The sequence below is a fragment of the Asterias rubens genome, chromosome 2 (genome assembly GCF_902459465.1).
Source record: "Asterias rubens chromosome 2, eAstRub1.3, whole genome shotgun sequence".
Taxonomy (NCBI): Eukaryota; Metazoa; Echinodermata; class Asteroidea; order Forcipulatida; family Asteriidae; genus Asterias; species Asterias rubens.
Window position 1 is genome coordinate 4,188,195 of NC_047063.1, and position 17,781 is coordinate 4,205,975.

A 17,781-nucleotide genomic window follows, 5' to 3' on the forward strand; every position below is an offset into this window, starting at 1 on the left:
GCACCACTGCTGCGGTGTACATGTGCCTAGTTTTGTGCACAAAGACATGAGGAAATCATGTTTCTTTTCACTCTTTTTGGAAATTAAATGTTTTCCTCCAGCACTTACACGATTTCCTTTCCAGGACTTCATGAAATACTGATGTAGACTGCTGACCACAAATATTTGCAACTAAATAGAAACCGAATCATCTTGAAAACAGTGGAAAAGACGCGGAAACTGCATATTATAGTCAACATCTGCAGAGTATTTTGTTGGAATTTCAGTATTTTACTCTGTGCTTAAGTAAAAAAATTATCAAGAATGAAGCAAATCGTCATATCATGCACCCTTCTCAGAGAAATCGCATAGATTGTCGACGAGGACATTAACTTTCCATAAAAAGTGAAAAGGGAAAGGATTTTCTCGTGTCTTTGTGCACAAAATTAGGCACAAGTACACCGCAGCACTGGCGCGCGGCACCTATGGCGGCGCGCGGCACCTTTGGTGGCGCACAGCACTTGCTGGATTGGTGTATATGGCCATGACCGAATTGCTGGCTTCAGCTAGAACTACATGTACAGCTAGATTTCTTGCGTTTTCATGCAATGAGGTATAGTATGTGTTTCTAGAACACCCTTAAGCAACAGCGGTAAACTCCAATTCAAAAACGGCTAAAGCCATAGATATAGAATATAATACCTAGATCGGCCGCGCGTACCTACGCGGCATAAGCCGTACACAAACATTTCTATTTGTTCATGGACGCGCTAAAAAGTCACCCCCTCCTGTATTCACACAGACGCCACCATTCTGGCAGGTGAAAGAAGTACACGCTGCTTCACTTACTGATTGAAAACAAGAGGATAGAGTTGGGATCAGGGAGACCTTCCGGAAAGTATGCATGACAGTAAGACAGTTCAAGCAGCATTGGGGCAAAAATGAAAGGAGAAATTGCATCGGTTGCCCCACTGAAACTTCGTGCCCATATTGGCAAAATTTCATGGCTCTGCTTACTGGGAAAGTGGGACAACTCTGTTAAGGGCCTATGTCATCCAAAATTATTCCAATATAAGTTGAAAGTTAACAACCGCCAGGTCACAAATGGGAACTTTTTAAACACCTTTGATTGGGCTCTAAAATCTGTCTAAAATAGAATAATTTGAGGACCTTAAAAAACTATTAATGAGGCCGACGATCTGTTTTCTGCCTATTGTAGTGTGCACCCTTATAGTGCTGATTGGAGTAGGTGTTTCGGATAAACGGTTGTCACAAGTTCCGTTTCACTGTTTAGGGAAAACACACGTAAATGCACAGCTGTAATTTCCAGTTGCGGGTAACACCATGTACTTGAAAAGTCTCTCCCAGGGGTTGTGGTGGTTCTAAAATAAATCAGTGATGTAACAACTTAATGTTTCAGTCAGCTTTCTCCAGAAGACGACCAGAGCATACTGATCAAAACGTCGAGTTGAAACCAACGGTTCTTTTCAGAACCACCCCCAACTCATTAGAGATAGTCATTGCATGGTGTTACCACAAACCTTTCCATATCAGTCAGTATGCTCTGATTGTCTTCAGGAGAAAGTTTCCTGAATTTATTCACACTGGGACCAACATTGACCGATACCCTACTACATGTATACACAATGTCAACAGCAGTTCTAATTCCAAATTCAATGAAAGGCTCCAAACTGTTTTCCCCCCCACCCCCACCTCCCCAGTCTCCATTTAAAACCAAAGCAAAACAAAACCATAAGTGTGTAAGGCAAACATACATGGGGTGTCACAGAAGATCCCAGTGAACTGGCCCGCACAAAAACATGTGTATTGGTTGCTGTCAAATGGGATGAGAGCGCAAACGGCTCCATTTTGACACTGGTTGTTGGTGCAAGCATCATCAGCTGTAGGAAAAACAAGACAAACATAGGAATAAAGATCAATTCAAAACACCAACACCATCAGAACATCAAGTGCCGTGGGGAGACCTTTATAGACCAATCCGACGCACATCGGGCGCGCAAGTGTTGATACAGCGCACCACTGCTGCCATGTACATGTGCCTAGTTTTGTGCACAAAGACATGAGGAAATCATGTTTCTTTTCACTCTTTTTGGAAATTAAATGTTTTCCTCCACCACTTACACGATTTCCTTTCCAGGACTTCATGAAATACTGATGTAGACCACTGACCACAAGTATTTGCAACTAAATAGAAACCGAATCATCTTGAAAACGGTGGAAAAGACGCGGAAACTGCATATTATAGTCAACATCTGCAGAGTATTTTGTTGGAATTTCAGTATTTTACTCTGTGCTTAAGTAAAAAAATTATCAAGAATGAAGCAAATCGTCATATCATGCACCCTTCTCAGAGAAATCGCATAGATTGTCGACGAGGACATTAACTTTCCATAAAAAGTGAAAAGGGAAAGGATTTTCTTGTGTCTTTGTGCACAAAATTAGGCACACGTACACCGCAGCACTGACGCGCGGCACCTATGGCGGCGCGCGGCACCTATGGCGGCGCACGGCACTTGCACCCCTGGATTGGTGTATATGGCCATGACCGAATTGCTGGCTTCAGCTAGAACTACATGTACAGCTAGATTTCTTGTGTTTTCATGCAATGAGGTATAGTATGTGTTTCTAGAACACCCTTAAGCAACAGCCGTAGCCATAGCGGTAAACTCCAATTCAAAAACGGCTAAAGCCATAGATATAGAATATAATACCTAGATCGGCCGCGTGTACCTACGCGGCATAAGCCGTACACAAACATTTCTGTTTGTTAATGGACGCGCTAAAAAGTCACGTGCTGGTTTCAACGCACAGAAAATGAACATGGGAGATAGGCCTTTAACCACACTATGGACGCACTATAAGTCACGTGCTGGTAGAAGATGAACGTTGGAGATAGGCTTATGGTTGCCCCCGTGCCAGAACCTGCGGATGTACGCTCAACCGATCTACTTATTTAATTCTATATCTATGGCCTAAAGCGATCACCATCTACGTCATGTTCCAAGTGTGCAGTAATAATAATAATAATAATAATAATAATAATAATAATAATAATAATAATAATAATAATAATAATAATAATAATAATAACCCCTTTTTATATAGGAGAGCGTCCCGAAGCGCTTCACATTATTACCCCTGGTCACTGGGCCTTAATTCAATCCTTAAACAATCTCAGCTCCGTGGTGGGGAGTATACAGCCTTGTGCAACATTAATACGCTCTACTCGGCAAAATCAATCACAAGAATCATCTCTGCCCTCACAGGTACCCATTTACCCCTGGGTGGAGTAAGTGATAAAGAGTACCAACTATCATTACATCAAATAGGGGATCAGACTATTTTCTTCCTGAAAAATTCCAGACCTTGCTTTGGATAGTCCGAGTAACTTGAACCTTAATCCATCGCCGTTTTAATATTTTGATCATTAACTTTCCACAGCTAACCAAACTATTCTGAGAATCCATCTTGGTGGAAACTGACTAGGAATGTTTAAACCAAATTTTTGAATAACCTCAGACTGCCAACCCCAAACAAAAATATTAACAAAATATATTGACCCCTCCCCCCCTAATTATTTTTTTTTTTTAAATGGTGCAAACAGTACACACATTGTCTTGGTGCCTTTGCCCTTTCAAATAAAAGAAGCGTACAGGTCAGCATCTCCATAGAGCAGCTTAAAGGATTTGGGCACTTTAAAATGTCCATAGATTTACATTAAACTTACAGGGTTTGAAGATAACGATAGTGGAAAGCTTCCCTTCAAATATTACTTACTGAGGTGCTTATAATTTTGAGAAATGAGTAAAACAGTGTCATGAAAATACATTTGTTAATGATTAAAATTATTTTAGTCTCATGAGTCGAAATATTATTTTCATGACATTGTTTTACTCATTTCCCAAAAACTACAGCACCTCAGCACGTAATATTTTCAGGGAAGCTTTCTACTATCATTATCTTCAAACTGTGTAAGTTTAGTGTAAATCTGTGGACACTGTTAAATAGACGCTTTACGCAACAATTTTTGCTGAACAATTTTCTGCTTAGCAAAAAAAAGAGCAGGAAATCAGTCATAGACAGTACATTCTGGTAAGCTACCTTTTTGTGCTTAGGCAGCTTATAAAATCGGGGCCCCCTTTCTTTGATACTGCAAATGCTACTTTTTAGTGCCCTAAAGATTTAATCAGTTTATAATCTTGCGGCCGATTTCACGAAACGTTAGGATTAATCCTATCTCAAGTTAGGATGAGTAACCCGTCCTAACTTAGGATGGGTTCAATGAGTCCTACGTATTTGAATACGGAACTTTACTCGTCATAAGTCCTAAGATTAATCCTAAGTTAGGAAGAGTTTGGTGAAATCGACGGCAGCTCACCTTGGAAAGAAAGTGTGGTTGGGGACCTAGTGATCCAGAAAACTGGCCTGCTCTGGGCTGCTACAGCACTGTACAATGTGAACAAAGTAAAAGAAGAAATATTAACATCATGCATAGTATTCATATTAAATCTTTCAGTATTAAAGGAACACGTTGCCTTGGATCGGTCGAGTTCGTCTTTGAAAAGCGTTTGTAAGCGTTTTTCATAAAATGCATATGGTTAGATAGATGTTGTAAAAGTAGAATACAATGATCCACACAAACATGCCTCGAAATTGTACGGTTTTCATTTTACCTCGTTGACTAACACGGTCGGCCATTTATGGGAGTCAAATTTTTGACTCCCATAAATGGCCGACCGTGTTAGTTCGCACAGTAAAAGGAAAACCACGCAATTTCGAGGCAAACTTGTATGGATCAATGTATTCTACTTTTAAAACATCTTTCCAACCATATGCATTTTTATAAAAAAGGGTTACAAACGCTTTTTATAGACCAACTCGTCCGATCCAAGGGAACGTGTTCCTTTAATATTTTGGGTGGTAATAATAAAACTTTTTCAAATTTTACTATTTACGTGGTGTGTCATGGCTTAGTGGTTAAGAGCACTGAATTGATGCTCAGGGTTTTCTGATCAGAGAGTGTGGGTTCGGTCCCGGCAGTTGGACACTTGTGTCCTTGAGCAAGACACTTTACCGCAACTGCTTCGTCCTTCAGATGGGACAGTAAGTTCTAGGAGCCATGTACTGGGATTGGTAGTGCACCCAGAACATTTAACGTGGAAGAGTACAGGGGGTTAATAGCAAGCACCCTTGTTTACAGGTTTCCTCAAACTTCCTTTGGGTAACTGTCACTCTTGAACGGCATATGCCGAGAGTTCAAATCCCACTTGAATAATAGGCTTTGGATTGTTTCACAGAAATCAGAGAAAGTACAGAGTATATTATACAGTGCTCCATGCAAATCGGTGTATGGATAAATCCAAATAATAAACAAAAACCTTTTTTTGTCATGTTTTTCCCCAGTAATTTTTAGTGAAAAAGGTAATAAAATTGACTGTTAGCAATGACTGCATAAATGGTTTTTATAAAAAAGAGTCTTTATTAAATTAGTAAAAAGTTTATGCGTTGTTAAAATTTCATGACTCTTGTCAGAACAAAATAAAGATTATAATACACAGTGTTCCAGAGTTTTAGCTTGTGCTGCCGGTCATTATAGTCCACAGTACTAGGCATTCTTTGCTTACAGAGCTAGCGTAGAAATTTGGCGCTTGCCCTCAGAGAATGGTGAATGTAAGTGCCAAATTCAGAGTCTTGAAACTCGGCTCTGATCCAGTCGCCAAAAATATTAAAGGCAAACCAGGGTTTGCCTTTAATAATATTACTGTTCCTGCAAGCTTTACATACACTTTCTAAACCCCCCATTAGCCTTACTAAAATGTGACAGGTCCATAGTCCGCCAAGGCCGTCCATGTGAACTGCAGGTCAGTGGGTTTCTCAGTAGTGTCAACATGGGTCACCGAGTCTTGAGCAGCTGTTTGTGTATTACAGGAGAAGGTACGTGCATGCTCAGCAGGGTGTTGGACCCAAACACCCACTGCATTGTTGCTACTGTCATGAGCTTGGAGGAAGAAACCACGTAAGGCTGGGGTACCAGACACTTGGGTGAGGATTCTCACTGGAAAATACATTAAAGCCATTATACACTTTCGGAACAGAAAAAAAAATTAAAGTTCACAGATTTACAAATAACTTACAGGGTTTAAAGAAGGTAATGGTAAAAGACTTCTCTTGAAATATTATTCCATGAAATACTTTACTTTTTGAGAAAACGTTGAAACAATTATCAATTCTCGACGTCGAGAATTACGGATTTATAGTTAACACATGCCATGACACAGCGAAACGTGCGAAAACAAGAGTGGGTTTTCCCGTTATTTTCTCCCGACTCCGATGACCGATTGAGCCTAAATGTTCACAGGTTTGTTATTCTTTAAGTTGTGATACACGAAGTGTGGGCCTTTGGACAATACTGTTTACCGAAAGTGTCCAATGGCTTTAAAGGGCACAAAAATAGGAAAATTTAAAATGTTGAATATCAGGTTCACAGTCAGAAAGAGTATTTAATTATAGTCAGTACATGGTTGAAAGGGAACTTGGGACATTTTTAACTTTACAAGATTCAATACTGTTTTAATTTAGTACTTTTCTGTAAATTTAACAATACATTGTAACCCGTTGTTTTGTAGGGCCTAATCCTTTTGTCAAGATGACACAATTTTGAAACAAACAATGCCCCAGTTTTACGACTAAGGCCTTTATATTAGTTTATAATAAAATATATAAGCAAACCATCATATCTAAAATAACTATAAACTTACTATCAACATTTTGAATAGGTTTTAATGCATTTTAAGGCTCGAAATTAACACTGGCCAACATGCCTAAAACCATTGGCGGCAGGGCAGTCCAGTCAGCCAGACAGTGCACTGTTTAAAGGAACATTACAGAATTGGTTTTTGCTAACCGAACAGTTGCTGGCAGTGTAAGCACTTGATGCAATCCACCATATACATAAACTGACAAACCTGTAGAAGTTTGAGATCGATCGGCCATCTGGGTCACGAGAGAATAGTGAAAAACCGATTACAAATTTTGCATTGCATCGATGCCAAAATAAAATAATGAATAAAACGCTCACTGAGCGATAAACTCCAAACGCAAAGTTAGATTATTTATTTATCATCATATATGACATTTCAGACAGAAATATTTAAAGGGATGTTTTCAACTATCATCATCATTAGACAGTGTAAGTTTTATGTAAATCTGTGATCTTCACGATTTTTTTCCCTTACCAATTCTGTAACGTTCCTTTAAGTTCTGTGTGCAGCACTACTGGCTACTGCACTGGTACTGCAGTGGCACATTGCGTAGCACTCCGTTGTGTTCATCATATCGTATGAAATGGAGGAATAACTTACACACATGATCAAAGTAGCTTCATGGTCAAGGATACCACGGTCCATTCCAGTGATATTCCTCCATTTTCACAGCCGTTATACAGTTCAAACATTTAGAACATAAACACACACTTGCTCGTGCGAACGTCCGTCGCGTTGGCCGCCATGATGTCTTCTATATTCTTACTAACGCAAGGGGGCGCTAGGCATAAAAACTTCCGCCCAATCAAAATACGACGTTTTAAAGGCAGAAACACCCAGTCGTGTAGATTTTTCTATATAAATTTGTCCTCCAAGATTTCACAATTAGGGCTAGTCCTCTAGTCCTGACTAGCGGGCAAAATCATAAGCCCTTTTCGAAACCACGGCTTCAGCTTGGCGTAATCAGCCATGAGTGAAAACCCCCATTAAATCAAACATCGAGTTTTGGTCGAGATCGAAACTTTGTTTTACTCACAGAATCGTTGTCCGCCCCCCGCCCCCCAAAAAACCCTTGATTTTGAGACTGCACCAAAAACGCATACAAATCCAAGCATAGGGTAACCCTTTGCCGACATCGCCCTTTGTATCCGCTAAAATTGGTCACCCTTGCCAAGTTCCTCAAGCACACGAAATGCATAGCTATTGCAAATGCCAGATGTCCGCGGTAGATAGATAGGCCTACTTGAAAGGGTCACAATAGTCATCAAAGCATATTAATCAGAATTGGCAACTGTAACACTAAAGAGTAAAAGGGGAAATATGCATTTTGAGTGAGAAATTAACTTTCTCAACAACTTAATAAATAGGAAGCCGTTTCTCACAAAGTTTTACACTATCAACAGCTCTCCATTGCTCTTTACCAAGTTAGTTTTTATGTTGCAGTTATTTTGAGTAAATGCTGATTGTGTCAAGTGCCTAACACAAACAGAAAGACTGAAGAGAACTGCAGTGCCAGGAAAAATCAGTCAAGCGAAGAGTGTTTGTTCCCCTCCCGATTAAAATTAGAACGCCATGCGGAGAACCTTTCATACATTCCATATGCTGTTGTTGTTTAACTTGTTGGAATAGTTAGGCCTTCTTCTTACGTGCCACCTTAAGTCTATTTCATAATTTCAAATGACCGAATAATAGATTGTTACAGGTTTAACAAAAAAATGCAAAAAAATACTCATCCATGGACACTTCTATACACCATTTTAAAACATTTATTGTAAACTGTTTAGCCGTCCTGAATGTTTTTTTTTGTTATATTATATTAGGAAACGATAATAGCAAAAACGAAATAACGAACTTTTGAAAGTATAACACACTTTAAGAAACATTCCATCTGGAAGTAATGTGGTTATGTACAAAGCTATGAGCTTTTATGCCCCAAATTTGTGTAAGGGAAGCGTTACTGCAGTTAACGCTTTTCAGTTTGTGTAGGCCTATTCCTATTTAGGGATTATTTTTGGACACAATTATAATTCACTTCGGATTTTCGGTGATATATAAAAAACGCGAGCACCTTTCGAAATAAAGTTTTCAAATAGTAGTTTTATTGTATACACATACAGGATTAAAACAATCTGTTAAAAGATACAAGATAAAACACAAAACTTTTACACTCTAAAATATAGGCCTAGGGTGTCAGAATATGGCGTGTGAATAGTTTGGCGTGTGTGCTGTTCTAGGGCGTGAACGGTCCCGAAATCACATGTCGTGATAGCTCAAAATAAGGCGTAGGCCTAGCCTATGGGCGAACTTGCTACCACAACTTAATGAAAGGTAATAAAATGCAAATTTGGAGTGTAATTATAAACAAAACTTGTACATCTATAGTGTCTGAATGATATGTGGTGCTAATAGGGCGTGGTTGGCGTTATAGGGCGTGTTCAGTAGTAAGGCCTAAACAAACTCACCTGTAATAGTTTGGGATATCCTGTATGTTGCCGAACTTGCTCCCACAACATAAGGGTTTGACTGTGTTTGGGCTGGGTAGTTGACCCCGGGTACCATAGTATGAAGCGGCATCAGGGAGGTACATGTTGCAATCGGAGCTCCGTTCGGTCTTCCCGATACCACACAGAAAGACACCAAAACACTTACAAATCCAAGCAACTTCGCCGACGTCGCCATTTTGTATCCGTAAAAATATTGAAATGCCTGCTATGCGTGTAGAGTGCACCTATTTTGTGTGACACTAGCCCTACTGATTTCTTTTAATTTTTACTCACAATAGTTTGCGTATTACTCACTGGGTTGAAATGGGTGTATGCCTATTGTTGTGCTTTTCGGTTCAGTAGCCACGGTGAAAACAGCATAGTTCTGGCTTCTTGTGCCATGTCCTTGTGTGACCGTGTTGTTTAATACACACATTGAACTTCCATAATATTAAAAACCTATGGGTGCGGTTCGGGGGGAAATGGTCTGAAGTATATGAAAGTGTATACAACAGAAATATTATCGGTGCTATATAGAGCCATTCAGAATAGTCTTAAGTTTTGTTAAAAACTTTTGTATTTTTTTCCTGAAAGTGTTTTGACTCACCAACCCACCCCAAATATTGATTGGCTTTTTAATGTAATCTATACACTGAAGAGCAAAGACATTCCTCAAACGAACTAAATAATTATTTTAGATCAAACGTCCTCCAAATCAGTCGTTTTTTGACTAGTTGGTTATTTTTTGTTCTCTTTCTTTTTCGTTTGTTAATATTATAATCGGCCAATATTTAAAAAACGAACAAAACAAACCACACCTACATTTTGATTTTAAGTTATTTCTTTTGACCCACCCATAATTTCGAGAAAAGGATTTTTTTTAAAGATTGACTGTCTGAATTAATACCCGCCTATTTTGAACCACCTATGCCTACAAAAAAGTTTGAATGGGCGGGCACAGACTTTTAACTGTCATGTTATAGTTAAAGTCAACAGTGGTAGCGTGTTTATTCTGTCGGTGTCTTTTGGGACAAAAGTTCACTTGATCCAGCTGAGTGGCTTTAAAAACAGATTGAAAACAAGTGACAAAATGTGCAATAATATTGGGCCTGCGAGTTAATCGAATACGTGTTATCTATGATTTATCCACCAAAACGTGAAGGGACCATTGTTGCCGTTAAAATTAAGTTGTGAAACTGAGTTCACACCCGAATGACCATGGCAGTGGTCAAAATGCTATCGAAGTCGTCCGGCTGGCTAGTGCGATGTTGAAAAGCAACCCTATTTATAAGCACGGCACCATCCTTTCACGCATTTTTTTTTACAATTTTTTTTCTTCAAACTAAATAATTAAACTATTCGCTGATTTGCCCTGACTAATTTTTGCCTACATAATAATGTTGGGTTTCAGCATTGACTCAAGTTTGCCTTTCTAGCCAATGAAACACGTGTGAAACTTTCATGACGTATAGCTTCCACCATTCAAAATCATCCATGCATTGATGATACGAACCACGCAAATCACATTGAACATAATTCATACGACACAGTGCATTGCAGATGCAGATCACTGAAGCGTGTACACTTTGGGGGCTCATTGTCAAACATGAAAAGCGATTCTGCAATTGCTGAATTGGAAGTAATTTTGTAAACTTTACCTGAATGGGTTCAATGTCAAATTAGAAATTGGGATAAAAACAAGTTGTCACGAAACCTCTTCAATTTCCATAGTGTCACAATGTTGAAGACGATTCATTTACTATTGCCAGTAAGTTTCGTTGTTGGTTATAATAGGATTTATCATTATGCTTTCAAACAATCTCGTCACCACAGCCAATTCCTTCACTAGATGGAAGTAATCCTCTTTCAAGATTAAAGTTGAACGAGGGAATTCTCTTCGAACTAAAAAATAAATAAATAGGAAATTACAGTATTTAAGTGGGGTTAAAATCAAGTGGTCTGGCAAAGTGATTTTTCACCCTTCCTGATTGACTTCAAACTTGAGAGCAAAATAGCTTTAAACTTGAGATTATACTCAATTTGTTGTTGTTACTTTTCGCTTGACTTATTGCCTTTGTGAAGTAATTCAGCTCTCCACACAAAACTTCAGGCCTGTAGCCTTTTATAATGCATCTAAAAGCAAAAAAATTTTTGCAACAAGGCGGTGTCGAAATGTTCACAGGTTTGTTATTTTATGCATATGTTGGGATACACCAAGTGAGAATACTAGTCTTAGACAATTATTACCAAAGGTGTCCAGTGCCTTTAACTTGTGATTATTGTTTTGTTATTATTGCTTTCTACTCTACTTGGAACCTTTACGAAGATGGAACTTTATTAAAGGAAGACACAGCCACTCAATAGAGATCTGGTTTGATTCTTGGCTCATTCGTTTTATTATTTTTTTTACAATAATTTTTGTATAAATTATACATTTCTAAGCCTATTCCATTACTTTTTGTTTATTTTTTTTGCTATGAGCAGCTATTGCTTTCAACTACATAAACGTCTATGTGCAGCACCATAAATAGACAATAAGAGAACTACATACAAAACAAACACAGTGCACTTTTTTATGTACACACAAAGATACAAGTAAAAACAGCACAATAGACCTTGCTCAATACAAAAAATAAAATGATTCCCACACATGTTAACATGTGGTTTTGTAAAATGTACAAATACGTTGTAAACAAAATGAAAATAGTATATCTGGAAGAAAACTGTAGGTTTAAAAAAGACCAGTCACAAATATTGAAAGATTTGTTCAAAAAGACAACAACTTACATGCTATTGTTATAAATAAAGGCTGATGATGATGACAAGAGATTTAAGGTACTACTACTTGAACTACACTTTAAACCCCCCTGGGTCAGAATTGACCCAGATTGACCCAGATTCCAGATCCGAGGAGGTCTGACCCATTTCTGGGTCAGGCTGATCTGGAATCTGTGTTAAACTGTCCAAATAATGTGTCCAACTGACGCATCATCTGAGTAAAATTCCATTTCTATTACAAGTTTCAGTTCAGTCTGACCTCAGGGTCAACCTGACCGGAAATTGGCCACCTTAACCCAAGAATGGACCAATAACCCCGGAATCCGATTCATTTCTGACCAGTTTATTTTGTTAAAGAGTGTGGTACCCCAATATAACATCGTACAGAATCGTTTGATGAGCGTATAGGGAACAAGCCTCGGCAGAATTCCCTCAAAATAAGGAGAAAATATTGTGTTTATATTTTGACTTCAGCATCAAGGCAATTTTAACTCTCGGTCACATTGTAGGAATGTATGCAAAGTTGCTTACCACCCCTGCTTTTAGGATACAATGAAGAAGAAATCTAAAAAGCACACAAAAAAGGTATTCTTATTAAAATGAAACCCTTGATGTTTCCACAGGAATCACAACACGTCCATGTAATGTCAAGTCAACCACCTGCAAAGTATGTTATAGTGCATTATCACACCCGATTCAGTAACTTTCCCAAGTATAGTCAGGCCTGTCCAAACTGGAAAGCATTACTTTCAGCTAGGCATTTACATTGAATTGAGTCCTATTGTGACACGTTTAACTACAATTGGGATGATCATCAGTTGGGCCAGTGAAACCAATAGCTGGTAACTGACTGCAGCTGATGTTATATATCTACAATTTCCAGAAGAAGAAAAAAACATAATAATCCAATATGACTTTGTGTGTTCAGATGTGAAAACCAGGTAATCTTTGTCCAAGACCTTACACAAAGAAGTATTGTCATCACCTCAAATAAATAATGGTACATGTATAGAGTATGTAAGCAATAAATAGAGTTGTAAGAAAATCTCCACTTAAATAATGAAGTCAAAATGCAAGTGTTTTTGCAGCAATAAAACTAATGACGGTGGCATTTTCTGAAAACAGTCATGCAAGTTTTAATCAACAACTAACGATTAAGAATTTTTTTGAAACATGCGTATATTGTACTTTCTTTCATAATTGAAAGAACTGTTTTGAGATGACTGGTTCAAATGTACGCTTTGCATAAAACCATCTCCAAAGCGTTTCACATTACCTCTATCACTCTATCACTCTATCAGAGGAGATATTTCGAATCTGGGTGGTAAATTTGGACCAATCAATACATGCACTGGTATTTTCCGCTATCTAGGATGCAAACACGAGCTACGCTACATGAGCGTAAATGTATTCCGGTAATGTCGGCCAACCATGAAAGAGGACTGTGCAAGTGACCAACAAAGTGGATGGAGCTAAAACCCTGACCACGGCAATAATCCCTGCGCAAAACGCGCAGCACACAACACGCAGCACACATACATGCACGTCTCATGTCCGCCAGTTTGGGTGTCAAAACATGCAAAAAAGGAAAGAACTCCCCCAAAAAGCAGAAATGGTAGACGCGCATTGTTCCGAGTGTGTAAACACATGCACCATCCTTTTGAGCACGTTTTTGACACCCAAAATGGCTGACAGGAGATACGCGTGTATGTGAGCTATGCGTTGTGCATAGGGTCTACTGAGGATGTCAACAACCCAGTCTGAAATAATAGCATGCCAGTGTATCAAGCTTATTGGCAATACAACCAACTTCAACTCTTACGTTATAAGAGTTTCTGCCTTCTCCAGAAGACGATCAGAGCATACTGATCGAAACGTCCAATCGAAACCAACAGTTCTATTCAGAACCACCCCCAACTCATTTAAAGATTACCATTACATGGTGTTACCGCAAACCTTACAATATCTTATTTCCACCATGCAAAGTTTCAAATCCTTTGTATGTAAAAACTATTCCAGACCATTCGAACAGCTGGACCCTTTTCAGCTTGTCAAGAAAGTTACTTTTATTACTATCAACACATCTGAGGTAGGCATTAAGTCCTAAATAAGAAAACATAAATAGTACACTTAAAATTACTTTTATGGAAGCTTTACAAGGAGATAGAAGGGAAAAATGTTTCGAGAAAAAACATGAGTTACTACGAGAAAACCTCTTCTCTCCTAGAGTATCTGGTAAAAACATGTTTGAATAAAGCCACAAACATCTTTTGATTTTTCTTTGGTCACGTAATCAAATGTCACAACATACAGCAATTTTAAATTAATATCTTTAACAATCTCTGCAGTTTTACAACCAATTTTAGTTACTTTTTTTTGTCTTTTTGTTTTTACAATAGTAATGGCCCAGCCATATTTACATTTTTTTAATGTGATTTTAAAACTTACTTTAAATCTTGTCAATTCACAAGGTACGAAAAAATTCCTAAGAAAGATTGGTTCTCCACATCTTGTATTTAAAGGCTTTTACATCTTGTTTGATTACTTGGCACTTAATTTAACCCTACAAAGAACATTCGCGTTTTGTTCAACCATCCTATGTACAACACGCTTGCCTAAACAGAAGTTGGCAAAACATTTGCTGTATTTCCATAAAAAAATGTTTTTTTCATACTTTCATGAGAAACCTCACCCCTCATTTTACACTAACCATTAGCCTAAAAGCATGATTCAAACTTTATATAAACGCAAAGTGACAGTGTGTTTTCTATGATGGCCTCCAAGGAGGAGTTTCTCAATTAGTTGCCGATGTCATAATAACTGAAAGGGTTTTGATACCTTTTGTAGACAAAGTCTTTGGACGAAACATGAATCCCTACTCGCCTGTAGAAGTTTCAGCTTCATTAGTCATCAAGTTTTTGAGAAAAAGTAACAATCACAGAAGGAGTTGCATAAATCCACTGCACATGCTAAAATAATTTTCGTTCTGATAGCCCAGCAACCACCAGATGTGATTAATCCGCTGCCGGACATCGGCCAGGCATCCACTGATTTATTGGCGATCGGTTTTCGATACGAAACGCTGCACCAGGTTTAAAGTTTGAGTTTAAAGTATCTGGATGCCCGCCCGATTCCACCGTGGGGCCCCGGCCAAAAATAAATAAATTTGACGCAATCTATTCGAAAAAGCAACCGTAATGTATTTGTGACTGGGGTACAAATTACAAGAACCTTCGTCTTCTTTCAAGATAAATTGTTTCCCAGTGCATCTTTGTCGGCAAGCGTAGCTGTCACAAATGAGAAACCAATTCTCATCTAGGGTCAATAAACATCTTAGAATATACAATGAAGCAGCTCAAGTGCTACCAAGTCATCTTTAACAAATAAATAACTGATAGAAACAATTGAGATACTGAGATGACAAACTGCCACTGTTAAAATATAAAACGTTTTGGATTGTAAATACAGCACATAGCTCAAAATGTAAACAAATAATAATAATAATAATAAATAAAAACAATCATCTAACAAATTAGACGGTTACGAATAAAATCCAAACTCACCCCATTCTCACTGTCAACAGCAAAGGATATTTGGCCACAGCTGATTATTAATACACAATAGTTTTTTAAGAATTCATGAAGTATTTCCTGATTACCTTGTTTTGTTTTAGTCTTTAAAAGATTGATCGTATACAAAGTGAATTATACAAGATTGTTACGAATGAAGACACACTGAAAAAGCTGCCAAAAAATGTCAACGATATATTCTGGTCACACAAGTGAAATTTTGGCTTTTAATTTTTACAGATAAGCTCTTAAATAGTTGTAACATTCTCTGCAACGAGTGTTGCTTTTTGGAATTTAGTTTTTCGGGAAGCCTTCTTTCAGGTTGATTCCTTACACTTCATAGCCAATCGTTGAAGGGCTTACAGTAAGTATGGCGCGACTGACGACAACGATCAAACCAAGATGCATGGTCAATTACGTTAGTCTTACATACAATCGCTAGCTCCCTGCAGTGCACTTTCAGAGTCTGACATCCACCAATCCCTGAAGAAACTCTGGCTACCAAAGACATCGTTCATCGGGCATGCAGACAAATCTGTCAACGATTTGGGATAACTAACGTCAAAAGACCTACTTCATGTGACCAATTTCTCTCTTCGGAATTTTCTTCCCTCTTCTAAATATAACTAACTGAAGGAAGCCATTATGCACATTAGCCTCATGAGTTTAACAGCGCAACGCCTATTGAACAAGGATATGCCCAAATAGCAAGACACGCTCCCAAACTCTAGGCATCAGCGGTGTATACTTTATAACACACTTCTCAATACAGATGGGTCAAAGGGCTGGGGTTTCGGGCTAAACCTGGCAGGCTAGTACTTGAAGAATGCACCAAGCATGAACAAGTCACTAGGTACATCTGGACATCCCCAAACACTAGCACTTCATCAGCCACTATTCCCCGGAAACTAGCACTTCCTAAGCCACTAGTCCCCAAAAACTAGCACTTCTTCAGCTACTAGTCCCCAAACCCCCAAACACTAGCACTTCCTTAGCCACTAGTCCCCAAACACTATCACTTCTTCAGCCACTAGTCCCAAAATATTTCATGTTCATCTTAATGTACTTTAAGTGAAAAATTGTGATGCTCTAATTTTTCAATTTACTGCCAACTGTACTTCCAACTCCTGGCTATAACCCTGCTAGTACAAGTACATGTACAGCACAGAACCTCAGATACATTATGCACTGAAGACTTACTACTAGTCATTAGTGACTGTTTAGCTGGTCACTAGTGAGTGCATGGCCAGTCAATATGTTTATCAAGTGATGGGGATAGCCTGTGCTATTATCGCGAGTGGTTCATGCCATAGAACTATTATCAATACATAGGCAACCTGGTGGAGGACATGGCAGCATTCACACTGAGTTTTATCACAGAATTTGTGAGGGAAATACATCTGCCATCCGACTTCGCATTAGAGGTTGGATGGGCACTAAGCAAGATGGCTGACCCAGGCCTTATTAAATACAGCAGGACCACTAAAAGTGAAACACAAACGCTACTATTGACACAATAGTAAGAAAGTTGTATTGACAGAGTGCAAGGCCATCATTGTACATGGTTTGAGGTCCCAATCATCGTCATGATTGCATGAGGACTAATAATATGATACTGTATCTCTTAGAATGACGTCCATGGTAGTTTGAATCCAGCGTTTCCAGGGTTCCAATCTACACCTGTTCTCGAATCAATCCCAGCTTTATCTGTGGTTCAAATCCACCCTGTCTGCACTTCAAAATCCTGAAACTCGCTGGCTTGAGTTTAAGGCTTTCATGACTCTTGCAGACATGGTCAACAACCCCCTTGCCCCACCCACCAAACATTAAGTTGGTCCATTCATAACAATAAATCCAAGAGTATTTCAATCTTGGATCCATCAACGCCGTTACTCTCTACCATTGTCCATCTGCTTGAGGTGGTTAGGTTCTTCCAAGTAGACCGGAGCTTTGGCAGACGTCATTACCTGAGGGTCCAGGTTGTCATTGCGAATCAACTCTTCCTGGCGTTCCATGACCTCTTCGTGGTCCATCTCTTCCTGTGACGTCGAGAAACTCATCTCCTCTTGCGTCGTTGAGAATCGAGGATCCATCTTACTGTGCATCAGTGCTTCATCCCTTCGCATCAGTGCCTCATCCCTTCAAGACAAAACCCAGAACACAATCGTCAAAATATATTTCTAAACCCGA

General features: G+C 38.8%; 2 protein-coding genes across 6 annotated transcripts in view; both read right to left on the reverse strand.

Annotated features, from left to right (window-relative positions):
- LOC117307417 (neurogenic locus notch homolog protein 2-like) overlaps positions 1–9,525 on the reverse strand; it is a 49,154-nt gene extending 39,629 nt beyond the window's left edge. The window contains exons 1-4 of the mRNA XM_033792164.1: positions 9,224–9,525; positions 5,812–6,055; positions 4,379–4,446; positions 1,755–1,880 (exon numbers count right to left, since the gene is read on the reverse strand). Of these exons, the coding sequence (XP_033648055.1) occupies positions 1,755–1,880; positions 4,379–4,446; positions 5,812–6,055; positions 9,224–9,440 (655 nt within the window). The 5' untranslated portion in view covers positions 9,441–9,525. The remainder of the gene's footprint in view (positions 1–1,754; positions 1,881–4,378; positions 4,447–5,811; positions 6,056–9,223) is intronic.
- A 4,419-nt stretch (positions 9,526–13,944) lies between these two features.
- The window catches only part of LOC117307469 (forkhead box protein P1-like), a 75,545-nt gene continuing 71,708 nt past the window's right edge, over positions 13,945–17,781 (reverse strand). For all 5 annotated transcript variants that reach the window (XM_033792232.1, XM_033792231.1, XM_033792230.1 and 2 more), the window contains one exon: positions 13,945–17,730. In XM_033792232.1, the coding sequence (XP_033648123.1) occupies positions 17,481–17,730 (250 nt within the window). In that variant the 3' untranslated portion in view covers positions 13,945–17,480. The remainder of the gene's footprint in view (positions 17,731–17,781) is intronic.